Genomic DNA, 20,788 nt, shown 5'->3' with positions numbered 1-20,788 from the left:
TCTCACTCAAGCTAGACTAACTCAAGAGGAAATGACTTATGGGAGCTAACTCTACAGTAAAGACATAGCCTTGGTGCTCTGAAACCCATATGCTTATGTAACCCTTCTGCCCATTAGAGTTGGCAGCAACAAGGGCCGGGTTCAATATCGAGGGGTTCCATTTCAATAACACAATGCAAAACCAGCTTGAGCCCTGATCCAGTGACCTGGGACAATTACAAACCACCCCCCTGGGTGCATCTAGGAGGCAATACTTCCCCTCTCGCAAGCACAGAATCTGTGTGTAGCAAAAGCCTTTTAATAAAGGAGGGAAACATTGCAGTATTATGTTGGGGAAACATCACAAACAGGATTCATAACACAAACCATGAGCAAAAGACCCACTCCCAAGTAAGTTTGGCAGTGTCCTTTTCCCCTCAGGGTCTTAAGTCCAGCAACCCAACGTCACCCCCACCCACAGTTTCTGACCTTTGGTCAACGCAGCCCTTAGACTTCAGAAGTTCACCTGCAGAGTTTACCTCCCAACCTCGGTGGAAATGCAAGGAGGTATATGGGGCAGCTTACATGCTCTGCTGCTTGGGTCAATGGCTGAATACCACACCTCTGTGGGATTCAGTTACAGTCTTCACTGCCCCAGTAGCTGCTCCTCTCCACCAGCTGTCCAGCTCACCAGTATGTCTTCAGCCCCCACCTTAACACAGGTCTCAGTGATTTCAGCTGTAAGTAGGGGCCCTAATGCTGGTGCACTTAGAACCACCTACCCCAAACAGTGATTTCAGTTCTGCAGCATGTAACAAGACTTCTAATGGAGTCAAAATTAGCTCTGTTATTACACAGTGGAGAGAACACAGGTCAACATGGTCTTTAAAGCCCACACTACAGGTACACATACCTGCCCCATGCATCTCTCAGTTCATTACCCTTTGGCACCCATGTCCCTTGCCAAGTGAGTGCTACTTAGTTGAGGGCGAGTCCCTCCATCATAAAATGCCATGTACAGTTCTACTGTCCCTGATTCCATAATCAGGATAACAACTTATTACTCCTGCGCTAATAACAAAGAGACTGGGGTCCCACAGCAGACAGTGACCATTTGGGCAAGCAGTCCCTTCATGCTGGGGGGGTGGGTGTGCCCATGCAAATGAGATCTGCCCCTGAAGTCCTTTTCCACAACTCACCACCAGATGTCAGGGCAGAGCTCATTCTGACTCTGCTTACACTTAGATAGTGCCCTCTGAAGGAGGGATCTAAACGGGAGGTTGTTTGAGCCAGGGGTTCTCAAGATACTCCCCCAGAATGATGTCATCAATATTTTACTGTTTTTATTATTTTTTGTGCACACTTGGCACTCAGAGGATAGCTCTGATCCTCCTCAGACTCACATCACCCACTTGTGTTTGATCTCAGAGGTACCCACTGTCCCTTTGGGGAAGCAGATGCTATTCACTGTAAAAGCTGTCTCTACAATGTGACTCAAACCATTGACACATGTACAGCAGGACTGAGCCTCTGCTGCAAGCCAGACTGTTTGAGAGCCTAACACTAGAGTGAGTGGGTGGCTCAAGGTGCTATGCTCTGCCTGTTGACCCTGAGCACCCCGCTCCTCTCCCCCCAATGTATTGTGAGTTTGAGTCCTGCCTTGGCAGCTGTCAGAGTCTGTGGTGGGCATATTAGTTACTCTTGCCTGTATTCCTTCTGGAAGATTTGTTCTCTTCCTGGTTTAATAGCTGATATTTCAAAGTTCTCTGAACAGATTCTGATGTTACTTTAGATTTATCAAGGAAAGTAGCATTAATTAAATAGAAGGAAGATGAAACAATATTACGGTAATATAATCACACCACATCCTTCCTAACAATTTCCTGACTAATGGGACTGATTGTAACCAAAGAAAAGTAAGCAGTTGAAACTTTTATCAATGTCAGCATGATCAAGAGGGTGTTGCTGAGCAACAGAAAATGAACCCCAAATACACCAGTCCTTAGAGTACAGCTGTCTAAGGTCAACTTAGACTAATGCTGTGCCAGGACAGTGTCAGTCAAAACTGACACATATTTCTCATGAAAAACAAACACAGAAAACAAATTGCAGCTTTCTACAACAATTCATAGACAAACCTAGGAATAATACTTATCCATTTCACCATAAAAGTGTTGTAGTTCCCGTGAGCCCCTCCCCAACCCCTCGCAAGAGTAAGCCTCTTTGGCTGCAGTGCCTCCTCGGACCCCAACTTCCACAGTCAGCAGTGACTCTCAGCCAGCGTCATAAAACAGAAGGGTTTATTAATCATCTGGAACACAGCATAGAACTGTTCTTTGTAACTTTCTGGTTTCTGTGCTAAGTACTTCTTGGTCAGGCCCAGAGCCCTGGCTCCCACCCAGAGACCCAAACCAGGAGAATATCCTGTTTCCAGCAGCCCATCCTCAGTCATGCCCATTTGCCCCTCCTCTGCCATCCTGGCCTTGGAATCTATTAATCAAATCTACCTCCTCATTATCCTGTCCAGTGGCCCCTCACAGTGCTCTGGGCAGCACCACTGATTCAAGGAATACTTGCTCCTGTTTGGGATAAGGAACAGGGACCTCGCTGAGGGACTCCGCAGGGCAGGGATCAGAGATAGCAGAGGTAGTTTTTTGCATGTGAATAGAGATGTGAAGTGTGAAATAGTGTAACAGGTTGCAGGACTCACCACCCACTGGTTGCTCCGGGAATTAGCTCTTTTCAGCTGTGGAGCACCCTCTGCACGTGGTGTCTCACTAGGGTGACCAGATGCCCCGATTTTTGGGTCTTTTTCTTATATAGGCTCCTATTACCCACCCGCCCACCCCCATCCTGATTTTTCACTTTTGCTGTCTGGTCACCCTATGTCTTGCCCATTATCTGCTTTACTGATTTGGGACCCACGTTGCTCCCCACTCAGCAGTGCCCTCTTCAGGATACTGCCCTCCAGCAGTGCCCACTACTTCTTTCTCACCCCCCTTCTGGGGATCACTGCCATCCTTTGGCTTGCACCCATCACAGGGGCCAACCACAACCCAAAGTCTAGCCCCTCACTTCAGGGGCAAGTTGCAGTCTGTATTGGCCATGCTCCCCCACAGCCAACTGCAGTGCTAGGGGAACGGGGGAAACCCAGCCCACCGCCCGGGTCCAGACCCAGGGACCCTCTAACAGCAGCCTCTCTGTTCTTCTTCTCTCCCCTTGTCTGCCTGTTTTCCCTTGGACATTGCACCTTCTTGGCCCTTTCTGTCAGGGGCCTGCAGTCTAGCAGGTAACAGGCCAGAGCTCACTCTCCGCTCTCCTGAGTCTGCCCGGCACTGCTCTATCTCAGGAGCTATCCCTGGGTGCCAGTCCTCCTCCGATGCTGGTCAGGGAGACAATCTCCTCTGGGCTGCTGGGCAGCTCCTTATATCTGGGCTGCCCCAGCAGCTGCCTCCTCTCTGGCTCCTAACAAGCATAGCTGTAATTAGCTGGAGGTTTCTACAGCCTCCCTGGCTGCTTCTGCCCCACCCCCTGTTGGAGTGGGCCACCTGCACCACTACCATCTCCCTTGAGTTCATTCTCACATCAGTCTCCTTGTCCTTTTCCAGTGGTCTTGACCTTGCTGACTAACACGGGACATGGTGCAATTTCCTTGTGTTGCTTCATTCTCAACCGTCACTATTTGTATCTCTCTCCAAAGCCAGAATCACTTATTTAAAACAGAGCTGCTACATCCGGAAATTGTGGTTATGGGAAATGTTGTTTACTACTGAGCCCAGGCCTAGATCTCTGCAGACCTTAAGGAATAAAAGGTAACTAGAAAACCAGTGGGGTTGTGCCCCTCTGTGCTGCTTTTATGGCACATAAGGAGGGCCTGGAATGTTGGTTTTTGCTTTAACATGGTTTTTACAACTTGTTTTTACCTTAGAAAGTTCAGGAAGGAGACCACTAGCTACTCTCTCCTGGTTTTGCTGGAGGCGCCTCAGTGGTGGGGTGGGAAGGCTCAATAATGTGGCCATTGGGCTTAATGGAAATGTGCATTTTTTTCTATGTGCATCTTGCACATATAAACATTGAAATACAATGGTGAGAAGGTCAGAGCTGGTGCGGGGGAGGGGAATTGCAGAGATGATGCTTGACATGGAGCATAAGTTATTAAAATAACATCTACTCTCCAGATTCATCGATTCCAAGGCCAGAAGGGCCCACTGTGATCATCTAGTCCAGGGGTTCTAAAACTGGGGGTCAGGACTTCTCAGGGGGTCGCGAGCTATCAACCTCCACCCCAAACCCCGCTTTGCCTTCAGCATTTATAATGGTGTTAAATATACAAAAAAGTGTTTTTAATTTATGCGGGGGGGCGGGTCGCACTCAGAGGCTTGCTGTGTGAAAGGGTCACCAGTACAAACGTTTGAGAATCGCTGATCTAGTCTGACCTCCTGTATAACACAGGTCAGGGGACAGCCCCAAAATAATTCCTAGAGCACATCTTGTAGAAAAACATCCAGTCTGGATCTTCAAATGTCAGTGATAAAGAATCTACCACAATCCTTGGTAAATTAGTCCAATGGTTAATTACGCTCACTGTCAAAAAATTACATCTTATTTCCAGTCTGAATTTGTCTAGCTTCAACTTCCTTCCATTGGATCATGTTAGACCTTTCTCTGCTAGATTGAAGAGCCCATGATTAAATACTTGCTCTCCATCTAGGTACTGATCAAGGGTAATCAGGTCACTCCTTAACCTTCTCATTGTTAGACTCAAATAGCTCAATCTATTTAGTCTAGCACCAGACTAGAAAGCCTGGCAGGTTTTCTAACTCTTTAATAATTCTCATGGCTCTTCTCTGAATCCCCTCCAATTTTTCAAATCCTTCTTTAACTGTGGGCACCAGAACTGGACCCAACATTCCAGCAACAGTTGCAGCAGTGCCAAATACATAAGTGAAATAACCTCACTACACCACTACTTGAGATTCCCCTCTTTAGACATCCCAGGACTTCATTAGCCTTTTGGCCGCAGTGTCTCACTGGGAATGCATGTTCAGCTGATTATCCACCACAACACCCCAAAATTCTATCCTGGGAAGCACTGACTCTGAAAGAGTCCTCCATCCTATAAGTACGGCCTATGTTCTTTGTTCCCAGATGTATACATTTACACTTAGCTGTATAAAAAACACCATCCAGCTGAGCGGTTTACAAGCACAACGCTTATGTAGATAGGTCAGTATCATAGTCCCTCTTTTACAAGTGGAGGGAAACTGAGGCAGAGGGAAGTGACTTGCCCAAGGTCATACTGGACATCTGTGTATAGAACTCAAAACAATGTGTGTTACGAACTTTAGCTGTAGATATATCTAGGAACAAAGAATGCTGACAACCAAACATGAGTTCCTTGTGTGACACTTTGTATCAGATAGCAAATGTGATCCTTGGCTGTATAAACGCAGGAATATTGAGTGGGAGTTGGGAGGTGATGTTATCTCTGTAGAGTGATGGTCAGACAGTTCATGGATACAGCATCCATTTCCGGTGTCCACACTGTAAACAGGATATTGAAAAATTGGAACAGTTGAAGAGAAGAGCTACAGGAATGATCTCTGTACTTTTTTCAATTCTAATCTCTCTCTTTTGAGATGGAGCAACCACATCTGCATACAGTCTTCAAGGTGTGTGTGTACCGTAGATTCATATCATGGCATATGTTCTGTTTTCTTATCTATCCCTTTCCTTATGGTTTCTAACATCCAGTTAGCTTTTTTAACTGTCGCTGCACATTGAGTGGACGTTTTCAGAGAACTATCCACAATGACTTCAAGGTCTCTTTCCTTGAGTGGCAACAGCTAATTTCGATCCAGTCATTTTGTGTGAATAGTTGGGATCATGTTTTCCAATGTGCATTACTTTGCACTTATCAAAATCAAAGTTCTTTAACCATTTTGTTTCCCAGTTTTGTGAGATCCTTTTGTAATTCTTCGCAGTCAGATTTGGATTGAACTCTCTTGAGTAATATTGTATAGTATTAATATTATATGTAATATTGTATAGTAATATTGAGTAACATTGTATAGTCTGCAAACTTTGCCGCCTCACTGTTTACCCCTTTTTCTAGATCATTTATAATAATATTCAACAGCACTGGTCCCAATACAGAACCCTGCTATTTACCTCTCTACACTGTGAAAACTGGCCATTTATCCCTATCCTTTGTTTCCTGTCTTTTAACCAGTTACTGATCCAGGAGAGGCCCTTCCCTCGTATCCCGTGACTGCTTACTTTCCTTAAAAGCCTTTGGTGAGGGACCTTGTCAAAGGCTTTCTGACAGTCCACGTACACTATATCCAGTGGATCACCCTAGTCCACATTTGTTGACCCACTCAAATAATTTGAACAGAATTCTCTGAAAATTACTTTGTTTTTATGGGCCTTCCTTCTTGCCAAGGAAGTTGGTGATGGCACAAGTGTCCATGGGGAATCGCTGTGCTGCCTGGCTACAAGCTGTTCCACCCCAAGAATGATAAACTTGCCCCCTTCCCTAAGGAGGACTCTTGGGCATCTGCATGAGCCCAAGAAATGAGGAATAAATTTCTGTGCTTTTCCTAGAGGGAGTGACTGTCACTCCCTGAAATGGGTCAGAACTATTGTAATGGGTTGTCACCCCCAGGGTGCAGTCTGAGAGCTGTGAGAACCGCTGCGCCCCTCTAACCAGCCAGCTGGGTCATGCCTTCTCACCCTACTTTGTTGATGATTTAGCCTCTCCAGGCCCTGTTACCACCCAACACGACAGCAGGTGGTGCCACACACCCAAGTAAGCTATCTGAGTGCTCACCTAAGCCACTCACAGACAGACAAGAGACAACAGCCTGTTTCCTGGGTTCGCACCCCCCACTGGAGTATAAACCCAAAATTATACCATTTTGCACTGCACAGGGGTCTGTACAATGTAAGCTCATAAATAGTTCACCCCTCCCATGGGTGACCAGATGCCCTGATTTTATAGAGACAGTCCCAATTTTGGGGGCTTTCTCTTATATGGGCACCTATTACTCCCCACCCCCATCCCGATTTTTACATTTGCTATCTGCTCACCCTACCCCTCCATCAGTGTGGAGAGGACAATGCACACTTGTGTTAACCAAGCGGAGATTTTCCCCTGACACTTCACTTAAAGGCACACTGGTTTAGATTAAAACATAAAACAAGTTTATTAACTACACAAAGATAGTTTCAAGTTATTATAAGTGATAACAAACAGATCAAAGCAGATTACTTAGTAAATAAACCAAACTGCAAACTAAGCCTAAAATACTAGAAAGATTGGATATTGTTGAGCTAAAGAGGGGGAGGGGGGGCTCGGATACACTCAATGAAGCCACACCAGGTGCATAAGTATAACCGGTTTTATTGTCAAAGTATAATAAGCTTCCCAGCCTTCACGCATTACTAAATACGTGCTTTCCAGCAATCAAGCACACAAGAATCAATGCTTTCTCCTCCTTCTGCTACGGACAGTCCTGGACCCTCCAGCCTTGTCCTTTGAGGGCTCGTAGCAGGTGCTGCTCCAGCATGGGGAATTCCTGGACACCCACAAGGGTCCGCAGGTGAAACTGTTAATCTAAAGCAATTCTCATAGCTGCTTTCATCATCTCCTTCTAAGGGGGGGGGGCGTATTCACCCACAAGCAGGCTCTGGCAGGTAACACAACTGCTCTCAATTTCCACACTCAACACTCTCAGGCCTTCCTTATCTCTTTACTTGTTTATCCAGTCAGGTGGCTGCAAGCCAGCCCAATTGGTCAAAGCCAGTTCACTACTAGCTCCCCCCAAACCATTCTGTAACAACAGCCCAAGATAATTTGTGGTCAGCCCCAACAGATAAGAATTAGCAGTCTCTCACCCTGACTGATGATACAAGCAGGGCCGGCTTTAGGCCGATTCGCCCAATTCCCTGGAATCGGACCCCGTGTCTAAGAGGGCCCCATGTTGGCGCCTTTTTAATTTTTACTCACCTGGCCGTGTTCCGGGGGGTCTTTGGCAGCATTTTGATGGCGGGTCCTTGAGTGCCGCCGAAGACCCGGAGTTCTGCCGGGTGAGTACGAATCGGGCCCCGCACCTGCTAAAGCCAGCCCTAGATACAAGCAGACTTGCAGATTCTCAAGGAACAAGCTGCACTTGCTCTGCAGCTTGGGCTCCCCACCCCCATTCCAAGTCCTTTTCTTCCAGAGCTTCTCTCAGGTGTTGAGTTGTGGGGGAGTGAAGAACAAGAGATGATGTCACTCCCGGCCTTATATAGCTTTTCCATATGGCGGGAACCCTTTGTTTCAAACTTGGCTCCCAGACCAGTTTGTGGAAAAATACAGGTACCCAAAATGGAGATCAGTGTCATGCATCTGGTCACATGCCTTTGTATACCTTGTGTTAGAGGGCTTTCCCTTCACCCTCTCCCCGGTTCTTGTCATGCAGACAGAAAGCAGAAGACCAGAAGTCCGAAGTGCAGGCAATGCAATGTTTATTGGGATTATTTTCCAGCAAGCACGTGACCCATAACTCTGATGCCGCAGAGCCTTGTTTCCCAGTGTTCCCTCTCCCCATCCTCAGCAGGCATAATTATACCTGAAATGCACATCCACAATCCCACCCCTTATAACTTAGCATCATGTTCCGTTTTGGGTCTGGGGTCTTCATCTCAATTCTTTTGTACCCCATGGGAGGGGTAAGGAGTGAGGTTGTCGTATGATCAGGGACAGGCATTTCTTTGGTCTTCTAGTGTTTTATACCTTCTCCCCAATTGCCCTTTGCCCCTCCCGACTGGTTGCTTGACTTTGCCTTGAGATTGGTGTTGAGGCAATCTGAAAGCGTTCGTTCAAGTAACATTTTAACTGCTTTTATTTGTTCCCCTTGTACTAACAAATCCATCTGACTAGATAGAAGCCATAGACACAATCTTTGTTCTTTGTTCACACATAGTAGTGTAAGATATAAGAGTATCAAAAAGTCAAACCCAAAATTCTATCCCAGGCTAACAAACAGACTTATATGCAAACACTTTGCTGAGTCATAGCAGCCATTACCTGCAGGCTGTCTGGAACGTTCTCAGGAAGGCTCACCAGGTGGAGATAAGCTTCTCCTAAGGCCCCTTACCTTGAACAAGACCCTTCCCAACCTGCTGTCTAGACTGGAAGCATCTTACCTACAGATGATGTCACTCAGGTGTAACTACATTTGAAATACAGCTACGTAGTCAATATTCATAACTTTAGATGCAAAAATGATACATGCACACAGATAAGATAATCATATTCAGCAAATCTTAACTTTTCCCTTCTTCTCCAGTGATGTATAAGGTGGCCTCGAATGCGCCATCTATCTCTTACGTACTTTTCTGGCCCCCATGGGTGTAATATCTGAGCACCTCAGAGCCTTTGGAAATTAGAAAACAGGTTTTACAGTGATTGACTCGAGCTCAAGGGGGTGACTTGATACAGTCTATAAATATCTACATGGAGAACAAATATTTGATAACGGGCTCTTCAGTCTAGCAGAGAGAGGTCTGACACAATCCAATGGCTGGAAGTTGAGGCTAGATACATTGAGGCTGGAACTGAGGTGTAAATTTGTTAAAGTAATTAACCACTGGAACAGCTTCCTAAGGGTTGTGGTGTAGTCTCCATTACTGGCAATCTTTAAATAGTGATTGGATGTTTTTTTCTAAGATCTGCTGTAGTTCAACCTCAGCCATAGGATTTAGAACAGGAGTAATTAATGCAGGGATGCCATGTATTATGCTGGAGGTCAGATTCAATGACCTTACAATTCATTAATCTAATGTGTCCTCACCCACCCCTGTGAGGCAGGGCAGTGCCCACTCCCAATAGTACCATCAGGGAGCAGAGAGATGGGTAACTTGTCCAAGTCACGCAGGAAGGCTCGGGTGGAACAAGGCGCCTTAATGCTGCCCTGCAATAGCCATACAATTATCATTAAAGCAGGGTGGGTTTGTGAGCCATGTTTAGATTACACTGATTTAAAGACACCATCATTTTCCCTCTCATGGTGTATCCTGACTCTCATGTCTTGAACCCAGGCCTGTAGGGGAGCATCCAACCCCCTCCACTTGGCAGCCTGCTGGCTAGCACTTATCTGGGACCTGTGAAGCCCAGTCCCAGTGTGAGGCTCCACCCCTGAGGTCCAATTGGTAGAGTCCCAAGGTGGTTGATTAGCCACCAGCCCTGTTGAAGCTATCCGCAGGAACAAGGAGCAGTCTGAGCAACTGGGCTCTACCCTGCTCCCCCAGTTTCATTCCTGGCATCCGACCTGGTTTGACTTCTGGCATCTAAATTGTGGTTTCTGAGTCCAATTTGCCTCTGACATCCTAACCTGGCCCAACTCATGGTTCAAATCTCCAGTTTGTCTCCTGCAACAGATTATGGGTCTGATTTCTAGGTCTGGCCACCCATGCCTGGGCTGTGGCATGGCAGAATTAGGGTCTGTGGGTGCCCTACCCTTTCTTACCTTAACAGATTGGGATTTTTGGGAAGTGTAACCTTAACTCTGAATTGCTTGGGTTTGCAATGCTTGGTTTAGGGCTACTGATGCTATCTTAACCATGGTTTTGTCATATGTTACCCAGGCAATTGTAATCCTGGCATTGGAGTGCAGGATGCTGCTATCTTAATAATGTACTTGGAGCATGGGCTGAGATGGGAAAAAGTTCCTGCAGGAGTTGGGTGCCCAGCTCAACTCCCACTGCAGTGAGCTTTGGGCACTGAGGGCTTGATCCACGAAGGGACGTAGGCCCTAAGTCCAATACTTAGGCACTGCTGAGATCGTCCAAACCCTCACTCGGCTGCCACCTAAGTTCCCTAGGCCCCTAAGTGTTTGTAGCTGGGCATGTGGAAGCTGCCAAGTCCTGATGCTGGTGTGCTCTGAGCATGCCTAAACCCTCACAAAAGACAGCTGTGGATTAGCAGGTCAGGAGTTTTGAGGGTGGGCTAGCTAGTATGTGTGTCCCAGAATACCCACAAATAAGGCCTTTTGGGGTCTAGCCACTACTGTTGAAAGCCCCAGCTGCAGTATTTTGTGTGTAAAGAGGGGAAAGAGCAGGGTATGGGCAACAACCGGGCTGTTGGTTATTAGGGCTTCTTCTAGCAGCTTCCCTCAAACAAAGCAGGAGGGACAAATGGGAAGAGGCTGGGCAGGGCAGTGTGTGTTCCTTGGGCCCTGAGGTGTGCTGGCTGGTGCCCAGAGGCTGTATAAACCAACAGGGCCGCCCAGAGGATTCAGGGGGCCTGGGGTCTTCAGCAGCGGGGGGCCTTGTTTCGGGAGTAATTCAGCGGCGGGGGGTCCTTCCGCTCAGGAACCCGCCGCCAAATTGCCCCGAAGACCCGCGGCGGGGGCCCCCTGCCGCTGAATTACCGCCGAAGACCTGGCACTTCGGCGGTGGGTCCCACTTCGGTGGTAATTCAGCGGCGGGGCGGAGCAGAAGGACCCCCCAGCCACTGAAGACCCAGAGCGGAAGAAGCTCCGGGGGCCTGGGCCCCACGAGAGTTTTCCAGGGCTCCCGGAGCGAGTGAAGGACCCCGCTCCAGGGCCCCCCAAAAACTCTCATGGGGGCCCCTGCGGGGCCTGGGGCAAATTGCCCCACTTGCCCCCCCCTCTGGGCGGCCCTGTAAACCAAGTCACCCCCTGGCTGTGTAGCCCATCTGCAATGTGGCTGGGTCTAGTCTCATGTTTAGAGGGTTTGGCAGGTAGAAACCCACAAGCCCTCTTTTGTTGTTCCTAGGCCTTGGATTCTGATCGAGTTGTATTGCAAAAAATGAGGAAAGCCACCAAAGCAGAGCATGCTTCTGGACAAGGTGAGAGCAGAACCAGAGACCCAGAGTGGGCCAGGGGGAGGGAGGCCTATCTGTTGGGCTGGAGAGTGGGCAGGGGGAGCTGGGGTTTTGGAGACATGCCCTCACATTTGTGCCTGTTTCTGGGTGTGCTGGAACCCCCTCCTCCCAGCCTTCCTCCCAGCTTTGCAGTGGACATCAGGGCTGGCCTCAGCTGCCTTTCTGCCCTCCTCACAGAAACCCTGCAATGAGTGCTGGGCATGAATGGGAAATGGGGCGGGCCAGGCCAGGCAGCACCCTTGTGAGCAGCATGCACCCCAACCACGGCCCCACAGCAATGCCCTCTGCTTGGCGAGCAGCTGAGGGGCAGAGACCACCCTAGCAATAAGGATGGCATTGCATAACTAGTAGCCATGGCATCACCAAACCCCACTGTGCCACGCAGCTTGGCTTTCACGCCCCTGCTTGCGCCACCCAGCTCCCTCCGCATCTCCCAGCCCAGACAGGCCTCGGGACACTAGTGCTTACTGGAGCCAACAGGCCCTGGTGCTCCCTGCCCAGCCCGGTGAGCACGGACCTGACAGTGAGCGAGAGCAGGGTGAAAGGAATGGCTGTTCCCTGCCCCAGCCCAGCTCTCCCACTCCACTGATGGGGCTGGATGAGAGCTAGCGCTGCGCTGGAGCTTCATCCTCCACCCCTGCCACCCCTGTGCTGACCGGAGCATTAGTGCAGTGACCCTGCAGTGCGCCAGGAGCAGGAGGAGGTAGCGCCCCTGCCGCTGCTGCTGGTGCTGCTGCCGCTGCCGAGGGGCACAGCCAGGGCTGGAGGCAGGAGGTGGAACCTTGCCAGAGGCTGTTTCTCAAGGGCACCTTCTGGGGGCCTGTGCTGCCTCCTGCAAAACCTGCCCCACAGAGTCTGTGTGCCCAGTGCCCAGAGTGGGAGCCCACCAGCTCCAACTGCCCTGCTGCAAGGTCCTCCCGCATCACAGAGGAGGGGCTGTAGGAGACACACATACACACACCATCACCTCCTGCTCTGCCTCACTCACCTGCCCATCCCCCCACCTCTGCCTTGCCGCTCCCCGACCCCTGCTCTGCCCCACTCAGTCACCCCAGCCCACCCCTGCCTTGCCCCATCCCCCATCCCTGCCCCTGCTCTGCCCCACTCACTCACCCCATCCCTCAGCCCTGCTGCTGCCCTGCCCCACTCACTTGCCCCATCCCCCAGCCCTGCTGCTGCTCTGCCCCACTCACTCACTTCATCCCCCAGCCTTGCTGCTGTTCTGCCCCACTCACCTGCCCCATCTTTCAGCCCTGCCATGTCCCATCCCCCAGCCCTGCTGCTGTTCTGCCCCACTCACCTGCCCCACCCTTCAGCCATGCCTTGTCCCTCCCCACAGCCCTAACCCTGCTCTGTCCCACTCATCTGCACATCCCCCAATACTTCCCGTGGTTTGCCCCACTCACCTGTCCCATCCCCCCATAGCTGCTCTGCCCCAGCCCCCCTAGCCCCACCCCTGCTTCCCTCACCCCAATCCTCATCTTCCCCCTGCACTCACCTGTCCACTCCCCCCAGACCCAGTGCTCCTCTCCCCCACTTGACTCCCCCTTCCAGCCCTGTCCTACTCTGGCCTAGATGCTGACAGCTGTCTGGGGTGGGGGTTGAGGTGTGGATGACTGGACAGCCAATGGTAGCTTCCTTCTCTGCTCTCCTTATCCATGTTGATTGGGGCTTGGTGTTTGTGTGCCTAGATCTTGCTAGCCACATAGAAGCTCATATTGCAGCCCAGGAAAAATTCTCTGCAAACTACCAGAGTGATGGTGATGAGCAACTGGCCGGTGCCTTCCTCACCTTTGCCGAGTTCTCCCGGGAGCTGCTGGCCCCAGTCAAGGGTCTGGTAAGAATTGCTGACCAAGTGCCCCAGGCCTGGGTGCTCTCCCAGCCACAGATCGTATGTCAAGGTTAGAGGGGCCCAGTTGGTTTCCTCACCCAGAAATGAAGCCACTGTCATATGGTCAAAATAGCACGTGATGGTGTAATTGTGGCCTGAGTTGTTGTAACGCTGCCTGCAGTGCTCAGAACGTGAGTCCCCCCTCAAGGCAGGCTGTTAGGGTGCAGGGCCTAAACCCCACACTGGTGGGGAGTTCTATACTCAGATATCACCAACCAAGTATCAGGTATAATCCTCAGGCACTACAACAGCCTAACCATGGAGTCAGATACAGTCCCCTGGCTACTCCCATCTGTCTTGTCACCTCAGTGAGCCTGCCTTTGTGATAGCTGGTCCCTTGCACCAAGAATCATAGCAATACTCAGGTTACTCCCAGTCCCAAAGGGCCAGTCACTTACCCCAGGTCAATTGCACCTTAGATCTCACACCAGAGTCAATGCCTGTAACCAGTCCTAGAATAAGCTATATACTGATATATTTACTAGGAAAAAGAAACGAGTTTTTTACCAGGTGAAAGCAGGTAAACATAGATACAAAAATGAGTTCCAATCTTAAGTTCCAAAAGGTAATAAAAGCTTCTATAATCAGCGCTATATGTTCCTTATGGCTAACCCAGGCTAAGCAGCTGGGGATCCTTTGCTTATGCCTTGAAAACTTTGTCCCCCAGAGTTCAAGCAGCATAGAGATCTCAGATTCCTTTTGTTTGGCATTTTTATCTCCTTCCTGCCATGTGCTGTGAGCTGCAAACTCAATTCAGTTGATGGGAGGAGTCCACTTTCCTGGCTCATCTTCATGGGGAGAATCACAACAACAACAAAATCTTCAGTCTTCTTTTTGCAGTATCCCACAACTGTCTATCTGGTATGGATGGCCCCTTGCTTTTGGGAAGGGAGAAACACTTGATAGAGGTCAGCCCTTCATACTAGTCAGTGGCTCTCTGCTGTTTGGTCATTTACACAGTCACAGAGACTCACAAGAAAAACTGCTCAAATATCACTATCCAATCTGGGATATGATGGTAAAGGTGAGATTGGTGCAGGCAGCTACGCATGAGCATTCAATAACATCTGAGCATTAAACACATTCTTATGACTCTTATTATTCACCACAGCTGCAGGAACTGTTTATAATAGGAAGTGTTAGGCAACTGAACCACGAGTGCCATTGCAATAGTAGGGAGGGACAATAGTTCCCTGACTCCTGCCTCTCGGGGAGGTGCTGTACCCACGCCAGCAGGAGAAACTCTCCTGTTGGCATCAGCAACATCTTCACTTAGTGCTACTGCGATGCAGCCATGTCCCTGCAGTATTGTAAAGTGTTGACAAGCCCTGAGTCCCTTCAAGGAAGGGCTTTTAGCTCTGCTCTCTAGGGCCCCAGCAACATTCACTGGACCATGGCTCCTGTACTATTCTGCAAGCAGCCCAGCCTCACCTCTTGCTCCCCTTGTCTCCTCCCGGCAGGCAGGATTCCTGCTCTGGCTCCCCAGTCCATGCTGCCTATCTCCATGGAGCAATGCAGGGAGCATACATGGGTGTCTAGTTAAGATCCCTTGTGCGAGGAGCTAAAGAGAAAGTGGCAGCTACAGGCAAGTCCAAGCAGGGCAGGGAGACAAAAATAAATGTCAGGCACCTGGCTGCAGGAAAACAGTGAATTCCATGGCCAGATTACTTTGCCGCAGAATCAGAGTCACCGGGGCCCTGACTGAGACAAATGGGGCAGTTCACACCTTTCAGAGTTACTGTTTCAGGCTGTCTGCAGACTCAGGCATGCCACACTACATCAGTCATACTCAGGGTTAACTACGTTCATTTTAAAAAGGTGGAAACTCAGGTTTTGGAGCCCAGCTCTGCACAAGTGGTGAGTTCTGCAGCAAATTTGATGACTATGGTCTTGTGCAGTACAGGGCCCCAACCACACCAACACTTACAAAAAGAAAGCTAAGTGCTGAGCCTGCAGTTCCTGCTGGGAGTGGTTCCTGGATCAGAGTAAGTGGCAGTCCTAGTAGCAAGTGTTTGCAGGTTGAACGCTCTGGTTTGAGCCTACTGACAACTTTCATCTCAATATATTCTGTCCCAGGGGAGGCTCTGTGACAAACTTACAATATCCTGTAATATCCTGACGAACCTGATGGAATGAAGCTAAGCTTTACTGAGTTAACCCCAGTTCCATATGGTTTAACTTAACACCTTTGGGCACAGTATGAAAAATGCAGTTGTGGCAGTGTGTGCCCCTTCTCTAGCAGGGACGGGGGATACTAATGTACCTCCTCCATTCCCAGCCCTTTGAAGTCACCCCTTGGGGAGAGCTGCATATGTTTGTGCAGACTGGATTCTCCAGAGCCCATCAGACAAAGAAAAGTCTCTAGCATAAAAGCTTGGGGTTTAACCTGTCTCAGGGTCTTCTCCCTACTCCAGCAAATGGGCAGGACCCCTGGACCCTGGAGGGCCCCAGTCCTTAGGGGAGAGTTGGAAGGACTTGGCCTACTGAAGCCTCATATGACTGGGTGCTTGTTCTGAGCTGAAGCTCTGATGACCTTGTAACCACAAGGATGCTCCTAGGGTGCGGTATTAAAAGCCTGCACTTGCCAGAGCCCAGGAGGGAGTTGGGGTAACTTTGGTGAGCTTATTAGCATGCGGGTAGGTTCTTTTGTTCTGTTTTCTCGGTAATGCTTTGTACCTTAGGAATTACTTGGTCTGCTTAAGAAGAGTTTGGTGGTAACGTGTATCTGTAGCAATTGCACTGTTCTCTGTCTCTAAAGAGCAGGGCTGACTCCAGGCACCAGCGAAGGAAGCCGGTGCTTGGGGCGGCCAATGGGAAGGGGCGGCACGCCTGGGTCTTCAGTGGCAATTCGGCAGCGGGTCCTTCAGTCCCTCTCGGAGCTGAGGAATGAAGCGGCGCGGTAGAGCTGCCACCGAGATGCCGCCGATCGCGGCTTTTTTTTTCTCCTTTGTCGCTTGGGGCAGCAAAAAAGCCTGAGCGGGCCCTGCTGAAGCGAAAGCAAACAGGTGTCCTTGGGCAACCGGCTGTGCTGTGACTGTGCTGTGACACAGTGAAGACAGGGAGCTGTGAAGCCTGGGAATACCCTGGTCAGAGGGGAGAGAGCTGCAGGTCTCCACCCAAAGAGGCAATGGCTGGGGAGCTACCAGCCTGAGAGTGGGTGCCCTTGCTGAACCACATAGGGGAAATCCAGGTGCAGCCGCCCTGAACCACAATCTCTATGGTGGCAGCATTGGTGGGATCTCTTAACAGTGTCAAGTGCATAAATGCCAACAGCAGCAAAAGCAAGTTACTTAGACAGGAGAGGCACAGAGAAAAAAGCCTCAGTAGCCTTTCTGGGGAAAGGAACAGTGAAAAGGGAGATGGGGAAAATGAATTACGAACAACTGAAGAAAAATCTATTGTTGAGCTATGCAGAGAAAGGGAGATTAGCCCTGAAGATAGAACAAAATCATACTTAACTGATTTGCTGTATTCTAATGACCAGTCAAGGAATGATGGTCCACGTTCACAGAGAACCTCCAGTCGACTGACAGAGGGCCCAGCAGACAGGGAGAATTTTGGAGCCAACACCCTGGAGAGAAGCAGGGAAGAGGCTGACAGTCAGCTACTGTATTCCATCCAGACCAAGGCCACCACTGCAAGAGGAGTGCTGGACACAACAGCTAGAACAGGAGAAGCTTCAGCTGGAGAGGGACAGAGTGCATCTGGAAACCCAGAAGCTTGCAGACCTAGAGCAAGAGAGAGCAGGTTTGGAACCCCAGCAGTGCCAGTAAGACCAAACACCAGCGCCAGTAACAGCACTAGAAGAGAGAAAAGGACAGGGAGCATCAATATCAGATCAAGATGGAGAAACTGTGGCAGCAGAACCATTGTCCAGTAGGTGGAGGCAGACACCATGGACTTGTGCCCGTGGGTGGCATAGACTCCAAATGACTTCCTCGCTATATGAATTAAATAAGCTTGAACAGGGGGACATGGTAAGAGACCTGGCTCCACTGCTTTCTGGGCAAAGGCTCTGGACATCTTTACCCTTATGGGAAGACTGTAAAGATTATGATAATTGAAAACAAGCTTTGTGGCTGAAGTTTAAACTGACCCCTGAAGCATATTGGAGAAGGTTTCAGGCAGTTCAAAAGGAAGAGAACATAACCTATATTGACGAGTCAGCTCAATGGGGAACTGGTTGGAGGGTTACCACAGTCCATGAGGCCTCTGAGTTAGTGGGTATAGAACAGCGATTCTTAAAGTTTGGGCCACGCCTCCCAAGGGAGGCATGGGAATGTGTAAAGGGAGGTGTAAGCTCTCTGTATGTATGTATGCGTGTTTTTCCAAATGCTTTCCTGAAGTGGGCAAAGACCAATGTAATCAATGGACCAGGAACCCATCAGCTTAAGCCGAATCCCACAGATATGCTGGCTTCAAAAGAAGAGGAAAACCTTATAGTCCGGTCAAGTGACAAGGAACTGCAGCACAAATGTTCACAAATGCCAGATGCAGACTTTTGGTTATCGGTGGGATCTGAGTTTCGTGAGTTAGCACATGGGGGGGTCTTAAAGCCACCTAACTATGCGAGTCCGCATTAACTGCAATTCCAAGTATTGCTCCTGGCTTTCTGTTGAAGATGACTTACGTCTTTTCCCTCCTACATAGCAACCCCAAAATCCATTACTTTGTATAGTGAGGAAACAAACACTCTCCTCCCACTGATAAGATAGGACTGGTGGATATTATACTGGATTAATACACCATTGTTTGGTGTCATGTTTCCAAAAATGTGTGCGAAGCTTTGTTTTTGCTGCTTCCGTTTGTACTATTTTTTAACTTAAAATTAATACTTCTGAACCTCATACTGATCTATAATTGATCAAATCCTTACTTTTTTATTCATTTTTGTTGGTAACTTGTATCTGTAGCAATTGCACTGTTCTCTGTCTCTGAGGAGAAAGCAAACAGGTGTCCTAGGGCAGCTGGTCTGTGTTGGGAAAGGCAATTAACTAGGCAGCGGAATACCCAGAGTGACTCTCCTTACAACGGGATCGAGCTGACCTGCCCTGAACTGAGACAGGCTCCTCTGCCAGGATTTGATTTTTCCAAGTCCACTGGCGAAGTTAAGCCAGTCTCCTTTCTCGCAAGTGTTTAAAAGTCTGAGTTGGGCCTTCCAACAGTCGTGAGATTTAAAAACATAAACAGGTTCTTTCACTTTGCCTTCTGCTTTTGAGCCTGTAGGCTGCACTCAGGTCATGTTGCCACGCTTTTCTCCACAACAAGGAGGACTAGAAACTTCCTTTTTTTAATGGAAGTTGATGGTCTCACCTATTCACATGACTCGAGGAGCTGGGGCTTTAAGAAAACTACCAAAGATTGGAAGAGACACGAAAGCTGCAGCGCTGTGTGTGTAATGGATTGTATGGGGCTAAGTGCTTCGGGCTACATTCATAAGGGGGACCTGGGCATTGCAACGCCAACTCCTAGGCACTCGGCCACCTTGTGCATTCCTCAGCCCCAGTTAGGTACCCCACTCCCCATGCCATGCCTGGAGAAGCGAGGAGCCTAAGAAAAGGTTGCTCAGGTGCCAGCGTGCTGAGCGGGGAGACACTTGGGCCAGCCAGTGGGAAATGCCAAGGAGCGGCAAAAGGAATTAGGCCTTTGCTCACAAAAAATGACAGAGGTGGTGCTGTGCCCAGACCACTCATCTGGGATGGGGGAGCTCTGGGTTCAAATCCTCGCTCCAGATCAGGCAGATTTGAACCTGGGTCTCCTACACCCCAGGGAGTGCCCTACCACCGGGAAATTGGGTATTAGGGGAGGAAGGCTCTGAGTATGTCTATCGGATTGGGCCCCAAGGACAGCTACATAGAGAATGTCTCATTTGACACTCCTGCTAGGGCTAGGTATGAGCAAGGGTGGCAAGCTGCTCAGCACTGTCATCAGGACATGGGCAGTTTTGCACATGCTTATTGGAATGTAGGGAATATATGTAGCAGCTGAGCAGGGGTTTTGTGAATGCCAGTGGTGCCTGCATGTTGGATGTGGGCCCCTAAAGAGCAGGTAGGCATTGAAATCCCCTTGTGAATGTAGCCCTTTGGGGCAGGGGCTGGCTCTTATTATGTCTTTGTACAGCATCTAGCGCAATCAGGCTCTGATCATGGTTGTAGACTCCAGATTCTTCTGAAATACCAATGATACAGAGCCTGATCCTCCTCACCTGTGTAACTGTGTCAACTCCTGAATTACACTGCTCACAATCTGCTCCCTGCTGGGAACAAACTTGTAAGGGTCAGAGTTTTAAGGTTTTAATTGCATTTTGAGTTAAACTTTGGTTGTGGTTTGGTGTTATTGGAGTATCTGATTTATTCAGAGAGTAGAATAGATGGTGAAACGACTTAATCTCCTTTCCTTGCAGTGTTTGTTTTGTTTCAAAAATCCTGTGCATAGTGATAACTGAAAGCGAATGAGGTTTCCTGTCTGGGAATTAGAGCTGGCACGTAACCTCTCTAGTTATGGTTGGCTAAATGTATCCATTTTAGAGGCCCTTGTTTAGTTGCTTATAACTTGGTCAAGTTTCATCTTTCAGGCTGGAATTTTCCAGCTCTGGTTTCTGTCTGAGGGCTTTTTTCTCTTTCAAATATGAGGAGAATTGTTTTTTTGAGAATTAAGAAAATGAAAAGTAGCCAACATTTTTGCCCATATCAAACTCTCTTTCTCTGTCTGAACTGCTCTGGAAGCTCTGTGTTTGGAGTGAGACAGACATATGCATTACAGAAGGCTGGTGAAAATCCCCTTGGATTTGGTTGTGGGAGAATATTTTCCACCATGCCCTTTGCCCATGCACACTGGCTTATCCCTCACAACCTCTGAGCTACCCACACAATGTGAGGAACCAGCAAGGGAGTCTCAGGCCCTGTTCCACATGCCTGAGAGTGCGTGGGACGAGACAGGGCTCCTCTTGACACCTCCACACCCTTCCTGCTGGAGTGGAGGTGGCTGAGTTTGTCCTCCAGCTGCAGAATCAGAGGCCAAGGGAA

General features: G+C 49.1%; 1 protein-coding gene across 1 annotated transcript in view; it reads left to right on the top strand.

Moving 5' to 3' along the window:
* Positions 1–20,788, top strand: part of LOC127031590 (arf-GAP with SH3 domain, ANK repeat and PH domain-containing protein 2-like) — a 99,867-nt gene that overhangs the window by 5,623 nt on the left and 73,456 nt on the right. Inside the window, exons 3-4 of the mRNA XM_050918610.1 lie at positions 11,764–11,836; positions 13,564–13,709. Coding sequence (XP_050774567.1) covers positions 11,764–11,836; positions 13,564–13,709 — 219 coding nt within the window. The remainder of the gene's footprint in view (positions 1–11,763; positions 11,837–13,563; positions 13,710–20,788) is intronic.

The sequence above is a fragment of the Gopherus flavomarginatus genome, chromosome 11 (genome assembly GCF_025201925.1).
Source record: "Gopherus flavomarginatus isolate rGopFla2 chromosome 11, rGopFla2.mat.asm, whole genome shotgun sequence".
NCBI lineage: Eukaryota > Metazoa > Chordata > Testudines > Testudinidae > Gopherus > Gopherus flavomarginatus.
This window is presented reverse-complemented; position numbering and strand designations above follow the sequence as displayed.